The sequence below is a fragment of the Amborella trichopoda genome, chromosome 8 (assembly GCF_054954075.1).
Source record: "Amborella trichopoda isolate Santa Cruz 75 chromosome 8, AtrichopodaSantaCruz75HAP2 v2.0, whole genome shotgun sequence".
Classification (NCBI taxonomy): Eukaryota; Viridiplantae; Streptophyta; class Magnoliopsida; order Amborellales; family Amborellaceae; genus Amborella; species Amborella trichopoda.
This window is the reverse complement of record NC_142343.1, coordinates 40355144-40363261: the sequence shown is the minus strand read 5'-3', so window position 1 is coordinate 40363261 and position 8118 is coordinate 40355144. Positions and strand designations below refer to the sequence as shown.

Sequence of the window (8118 nt, the reverse complement as noted above, 5' to 3'; positions counted from 1 at the left end):
TTCTTTTCCGATTTTATGAAAATATAATTCATTTAAAACCCCAACAGAAACCACATCAATCTCCTAATTGTGAATTAAGAAGCTATGCCATGGTTCCCAACTCACAAGGAGTACAACCAAATCTACACATTTCCTCCCCATAAATAACCAAATTGATTGTTTTCAAAGATAGGGAGCTTACATACATTACAAGCACCCCATGTTCCAATCCATTCAAGCATTTTCACAGGCAAAACACAGAGCACAACTGCATGCAAGCATTTTCATAAACGAAATAAAAATTAAGCATCACATTAGCATACAAGCATTTTCACAAATATGGGATCTTACGTAACACTACAAGCAACATATGTTGCAATACACGCATTTTCACAGACTAAGACACAAAGCACAACTGCATAAAAGCATTTTCCACAAACGCTACACACATCACACATTGCAATTGTACATACACAGAAGCAAAAAGGAAACCAGAGAAGTAGCAGCTTATTCTTAAATAATTATATCAAACAAAAGACACAGAATCTATGTCTCAAAACCTCGTGAGAAACTCGACTCATGGAATCTTCTACTTCCTTTGATCCTTCAGAAGCTTTTTCGATCAATTTGTTACTTTTTCAATGCTTACTGAGCATCCTTTCGCGATCTCAGCCTTAGCAGCTCCTAAATCCTCATCCAAAAAGATATCCCAACCTCCATCCCACCTTATAAAAAACTCTGTATCCTCAAAATACTTCACCCTATGCACATCTGGCGCCGGAGTATATAAATAATCCCCAGGACCCAAATCATAGCTCTCATTATTGGTCAAATTCCAAACCGTCTTGCTTCCTTTCAAGACCACGAGATCGTGCCCAAATGTGTGGTGATGAGCAGGCTCTACGCTCCCAGCCTTAAACCTTACAATTGCAGAGGTTGGGCTCTGCCGCAAAATCTTCATGCTCCCTCCTGGCATTATACCGACAGGGACGAACTCCATGTTCTTGCTCAAGCAACATATTGCACACGAGCTAGATTCCTCTTTCCTTTCGGGGATCATTGCCATCTCATTAACTGCCTTGTCGAGGAAAGATTCGATTTCTGGAGGCCATGGAGAATTCTCGCTAGCGGGGCATGGAGATTTGAATGGGGTCTTGAGCCAAGCTTCGAGGATCTGGTAGGCCTCTTCAGGACTGGTCTTCATTCCACCTAGGGCAAGAACGTTGCAGTCGTTGATGGAGCGCGTATTTAAGGCATCGTCCACTGAGGTGCAGTTCGTTGCATAAACACCAGGGAATTTGTTAGCGAACATGGCTACCCCACCACCAGTTCCGCAGGCGAGAAGGCCTCTGGTCTCGAAGGGCTCGTCACTACCGCGTGAGTCACTGACCCTACGCCCAATTTCTTGAGCTACAGAGTAGTATTTGTTGGTTCCGAGGTCTTCAAAGGGGATTCCATGGCTGGAGAGGTAGGAGAGAACTGAATCTTTGAGGGAGCAGCCGAAGTCATCGGCTCCTGCTATGATCTTGATCGGCTTGGCCTGACTCTGGTTCGCATCCGCCATTAAACTGGATTATACCCTTGTTTTGTTGCAGAGAGAAGAGACGTTTCGCAGTGATCACCGCGAGAGAGAGCAGAGTTCCTGGAGTCAACAAGTGGGTCTTGGGTGATGCCGAATAGAATATCTCGACCGTCCATCTACTTCGGGAAGTACTATCTGTAACAACCGCCCATTTTTCAAAGGGACGGTCAATATCCTTGACACTCAGATAAAAATATACTAATCTCCGAGCACCTCCATACAAGGAGGGTTACAGTCATTGTTAATGGTGATGTGCCACTAGAACAAAGTCCAAAATAAATTTATTCGAAAATTATGATACATTTTAATAAGTGAAATTTATCATCTAATAGCTAAAAAAAGTTGTGATTTTTTTATACTAAAAATAGATAGTCTGACAGTATAAATCCCCAATATCTCTTTATCAATACTGGGAGAGAGATAATATAATAGAATTTAGATCCAAAACTCAAATAACTAAAGAGTTATGATTGAATTATTTGCCGTTTTTTATAAAATTCAGTGGCCCCCATTTCCTGGGGGACTGCTCTCTCTCCGACCCCTAATTCGATGCCTTTATTTTAGTCTTGAACCCCACGACAAATTACATTGGGGTTGAGTGAAGAACTTATATGCAAATTTTCAACTCAAAAGACTTAATGGATTGTGGGATATAATATCTAAATATATGTGTTATATGATTTTTTTTCAAAATAATTGGGATTGTATACTGTGAAACTGTTTATTTTTGGTACAAATAAATTGTAATTCCTAGCAAATATTAAATGTCAAATTTGATGGTTTAAGGTGAGTCACAAAGTTTAAATTTTTTTATGTTTATTTTAATTTTAAGTTTGAGTTTAATATACTGGATTTGAAATCCAACGGATGAGAATGATTGTGACTTCCTTGTATCAAAAGTAAATAGCCTCTTTATATTTCCAATATAATCTTCATTTTTATCCTTTATCAAAAGGTGTGGTTTGTATAAAGTTGCAACTTTAAACAATCAAATTAAGGCGTGACTTCAAATTCTATCATAAATATAATTTTGGCATAAAAAAATCTTAGGATGGCATGAAAATCTATGTTGATATTTAATTATAAAATATTAAACTCTACGAATGGTTCATATAAGTAGATCTATAAACATATGAAAATCTTAAAAGTAGATGGTACAGATAATGGAAGGAGTGGGTGGTCCGGGAATAACAATGGGAGAGGGCACGTTGCCCCCCCTCTCTCTCTTCCCCATGCCCATTTCGGTCTTTCATGTTGTAAAGTACATTTTTTTGGGGACTTGAAATCTTTTTTCTTTCATATTCATACATCTAAATGACAAAAAACAATATACCTATAAAATGAGTGTAGAGGAGACGAGGATGTTGAGATAGATAAGTTGTAAGACAATAAGGGATAGAATTTGAAATGAATTCATTTGGATAATTTTGGTGTGGCACCAACTGACGATAAGATGAGAAAGAGTAGACTTAGGTGGATAGGCCGTATGTGACGTCGACCAAGTACAATACTTGTTAGTTCAAGTGAAATGACCGAAAAGGACAAGGGTTAAGCCCAATAGGACATGGTTGAAAGTAGTCTAAAAAGATATGAGGACTTATAGCCTCTAATAGAACAGAACGGCGAACTAAAATTCATGTAACCGGTCCCAAATAATTGGAAAAAATCTATGAGGACAATGATAATGATGGTGATTCATACATGTTGATGTTGAGATGATCAATTAGAGGATTTTTCAACATTAAAACAACTGTTTATGATAGATTTTTTAGATGCACCTTAATTTTAAAATTTGAGGTTACAACCTTGAATCAACTTTTTTTTTTTATCAAAAGATAAAAAAAACTTATTTATTTAGTATCTATGTTTGGAAAAAGTACATGATGAAACCATTTATCTTTGGTAAAAGTGGTCATATTAATCTTAACTATTGGATATAAAATTAGGTGTATGCAATTATTTTGTTGACCAAACATAATCTTCAAAAAAACCTTTTTCGAACTTTATGACACATTTAAACTACCAAATTCCTTATCAGTAATTGTGTTCATAGTGACCAAATGATCTCATTGTATACAATACCTTCGATGTTTTCCTTTCTTAGAAATTTAAAGAGATATTTTTAACATTTGAGTGGGCATGTTTCGAGGTACAATTCTAGGAGGTTCCAATCTTATCTTTTCATGTAGACCTCAAATCACCTACAAATTACGATACGCCAACACATACATTCATTTGGAATTCAAACACCATCCAAATCCGATGTACACATTGTCAAAACGCCTTTTTTTTTTTTCCCGACAGTACCACACACGCCATGCAAAACGACGACCTTCTAAAAATGGAAAATGACAAACAAACAGCTCACCAAATTTTAAGGGCTTGTTTTGTACACGGAAAAATGTGGTTTATTGTTGAAAATCTTTGTGATAGTTTTAAAATATATTTTTATTTTTAATTATAAAATTTAAAGATTAAAAATTAATATAGATCAAATATATCTATAAAAATTTAAAAATTGACGGTCAAAAAACACATGGCAAGATGCACTATTTTTAAACTTAAAACTTTTTTTTTTCTCATGTATCTTGATGTCAAAATGATCAATTTGAGGGTATTTGGGTTTCAAAACAATCACTTCTAGTGAAATTTGTAAGGTGGGCTCTAATTTGATTGTTTAGAGCCTTGGCTCTATGTAAACTTTTTTAAAATTTGAAATAGCACGTTATGTTTATGAGTAATGATCCTATAGGACCTTCCCCCACTCATGTGTGTAGGATCCCAAAGGATTACTATTAAAGTTGGTACAGATCTCTAAAAAAGTTATCACATGGGTGTGAGACTTGAGTTTTCTATAAATCCGTGTCAAATTAATAGTGATCTATTGGGGTCCTATACATATGGTGCGGGTACGTCCTATAGGATCATTTCTCTGTATTTATATACCATTTTTTTTTGGTACAAGAGGTCACAATGATTTTTAGCCATTGGATGTACAATCTAATGGATGAAATCATGAAAGTGGGCCACAACATTCAAGAATTTTTATTTTGGACTTTGTGCCTTAATAATGACACATCCTTAACCACCTGAATTTAGATCTATTAGTCAATAGTGATTAGAACCTCTTTATATCAAAGTACATAGTCTCATTGTATACATTCTTATTATAATGGACACAACCCCTTTGCTTTGTAATACAATTTTTTTTTAACAAGAGTATCTTTTGTCATTAGGGAGGTAGAATAAATTTTTTTATAATAAACAAGTGAACTCTATTAGTGGTTAAAAAATAATTAATACTACAATGTCATACCTCATGTAGATGATGTAATTCTCAACTGTAATTGATAAATATATTTAGGAAAATATCTTCATGCTCCTTATTTTTAGGTTTTATATCTCAATATACCTAATATTTCATTTAATCATAGAAAACTTAGGTTTTATAACCTCTAACCCCTTAAACTAATTTTACTCACTTTAATTATTTATTTTAACCCAAATAATTCTTAAAAAGACATCATTTCATAACCTTTTTCTCTCTCTTCCCCAAATCTCTAATTCTCTCTCCCTATGACTCTCCCCAAATTGCTTCTCTCTCTCTCTCTCTCTTTCTCTCTCTCCATGTCTCTTACTCTCTCTTACCCTTACTTTCTATCCCCGTGTGCCGTGTTTTCTCAACCCCTTTCTGTGTGTTTCCCAACTTCTCTCTCCCCAAACTCTCTCTCTACGTTTTCCAACCTCTCTCTCCTTGTGTTTTCCCAACCTCTCTCTCCCCAAACCTCTTAGTGCTCCATTTGGAAGCAGATATTCGCACCCTAAACCACATGCACCTCCATTTGCAGTGGACTCAAACTACATAGAGCTTTATTTGCAAATGATCCAAACCACCGAGAGCTTCATTTGTAGAGGTTCGTGCCCCAAACGACACAATCTCTCTCGATCTTATCATTTGTAGAGGTTCAAAGCGTCATTATAGAGGTTTGAAGTTTCCAGGACTACTATTTTCTAGAGTTCAAGGTTTTCAAGTTAGGTGTTTCAGGAAAGCATGAGAGAGAATGACAAACATGGAGGGGGAGAGAGAGAGTGGAGTAAGACGATGAGAGTGAAAGAGTAAGGGTTTGGGAAGAGTCATAATGGAGAGAGGATGCGATAAATTAAGGAGAGTCATAGTGGAGAGAGAGAAAGAGATAAATTAAAGAGAGTTACGGTGGAATTATGGAGAGTCATGGCGAGAAAGAGGGTAGAGAGAGAGAAAGAGAGAAATTAGGGATAGTCACAGTGGAGTTGGGGAGAGTCATGGAAATAAAGAGAAAAATTTGGGAGTTACGGTGGAGAGAGAAAAAGAGTGAAATTATGGAAAGTAACAGTGGAGTAGAGTCATAATGAGAAAGAGAGATGAATTAGAGAAAGTCACGGTGAAGAGAGAAAAAGAGAAAGAAATTAAGACTTGAGAGAGAGAGTGAGATACACAGAGGGGGAGAGAGAGAGAGAGAAAAAGGTTAATACGGTGAGAGAGAGAAGGGGTTGGGGAGAGTCACGGTGGAAAGAAAAAGAGAGAGAAATAAGAATATCATGTGAAGATCGAAAGGATGGGGTTACAAATGGCTCTCTTGAAACAAATTGTTTGGGTTAAAAAAGCAATAAAATGAGTAAAATTAGTATAAGGGGCTGGAATATATATTCTTCAAGGTTGCAACCTTAAACAATCCAATTAAGGCACACCTCCAAATTTTATCATAGCATATAATTTTGGAGTAAAATATTTTTAGGATTATCCGAAAATCTATTTTCATATATAATTATAAAATTTTAAACTTCAAAAAAAGTTAAAATCAAGTACATCTATAAAAATATAAAAAGCTTAAAAATGAATGGTCTAAATAATGTGTTGAAAGATGCACTATTTCTGCAACTTAAAATCTTTTTTTTTTTTTTTTTCATATTCATTAATCTCGATGTCGAGATGATCAATTAGAGGGTTTTTCACATTAAAACAACATTTTTTTTATGGATTATTGAAGCGCATCTGTAATTCTACATTTTAAGGTTGCAACCTTATATAAACTTTTTCCATATATAAAAGGTAAGATTTATGTGCCACAAGATATCTTCTTTTTTTTTTTAACAATATTCCATCATTTTATTAATCAAAAGAGATTACAATGCAATCAAGTAATCAAAACATTTGAAACAACCAAATCTTGCATCGCACCTCCTCTCTTAGCTAAAGCATCCGTGATTTCATTCCCATCTCTATAAACATGTTGGAAGGTCACAGCCATATCCCAACTCAACTCCATTACTTCCATCCATTCCGATCTTAACTTCCAAGGAGGTCTAGAGACACAATTACACCAATTAACCACAATTAGAGAATCACATTCTATCACACATCCTTCATGTCAGCCTCTATCTTTTAAAGTTTGGAGCCCCTTTAGCACTGCAATCAGTTCCGCTTCATTGGCTGTTTTTATACCACATGGTTCTACAAAGCAGAAAATACACTGTCCAAGGTGATTCTTTACCACACCTCTAAAGCCTACTGACCCCGGATTCCCAAAGGAGCTCCCATCATAATTCAGTTTTATACTTCCTAATCCCGGAGCAATCCATCTTCCCTTGTGCCTCACCTTCATCACGTTTTGCATCATTAAATTCCTCATGTTCACTTCCATGTCGATCTTTGAGACCCCAAAACCTTCCTTTATAATAGAGAACCAACTCCAAATTGTATGTTGAATTCTCTTCTTCAGCAAATCCCTCCATTACCAGCCATTCAAACGACCTTCTATTCCTTTCCAACCAGATCTCTTGAATGACTGCTGCGCTTCCAATCATGAAGATCAAGTTTCCAACCTTTGGTAGCCCGTCAAAAGACATATATTCAATAATATTAATGTGGCTTTAGGGCAATGGTCCTGCAAGTCCCATCATGTGAAGAAACCAACACCATATATGATAAGTGAAAGGACACTGTAAGCATAAGTGGTCACCACTTTCATCACACTCCTTATATAACATACAAATATTTGTCATTATCCTCTCTCTCTTCATAAGCTTATCAACTGTCAAGCACTTCCCTTGAAATAGCACCCAAAGAAACACCTTCACTTTTTGTGGAATCTTCCAGGACCATATTTTACGCAACGAGTCCCTATTCTACTTTATCCTATCATGGAATAAAAGATTATATGCTGATTTCACAGAAAAGACCCCATCACTTTCATCCTCCCACTCCAAGTCATCAGGAAAGTCTTGATGTAACTTCACATTTTCCAGCAGTCTAAGTAACTCTTCTATCTGCAAGATAAATTCATCACTAATCTTATTATATGCACACTTTATATCCCAGATTCCCCTCTCCCTGCAGTATACCTCACCTACTTGGTCTTAGGGTTAGATGATGCATTATAGATTAGAGGAAAATAATACCTTAACGGAATCTCACCAATCCATTTCCCATGCTAGAGTGGAGTCATAAGACCATCCCCTACCTCTCATCTCGAACAACTCAACTTGAACTTTCTATTCTGCATAACACCTTTCTAAAC

At 36.1% G+C, this 8118-nt stretch overlaps 1 protein-coding gene across 1 annotated transcript; it reads right to left on the bottom strand.

Annotated features, from left to right (window-relative positions):
- Positions 1-239: 239 nt before the first annotated feature.
- On the bottom strand, positions 240-1595 carry DRT102 (DNA-damage-repair/toleration protein DRT102). The gene has a single exon (XM_006843611.4). The coding sequence runs from the start codon at positions 1541-1543 to the stop codon at positions 602-604; it is 942 nt and encodes a 313-aa protein (XP_006843674.1). The 5' UTR covers positions 1544-1595; the 3' UTR covers positions 240-601.
- Between the last annotated feature and the right edge of the window lie 6523 nt (positions 1596-8118).

Bases quoted from the DNA above. Each gene is read 5' to 3' on its own strand.
- DRT102 (XM_006843611.4), bottom strand. From the start codon at position 1,543: ATGGCGGATGCGAACCAGAGTCAGGCCAAGCCGATCAAGATCATAGCA.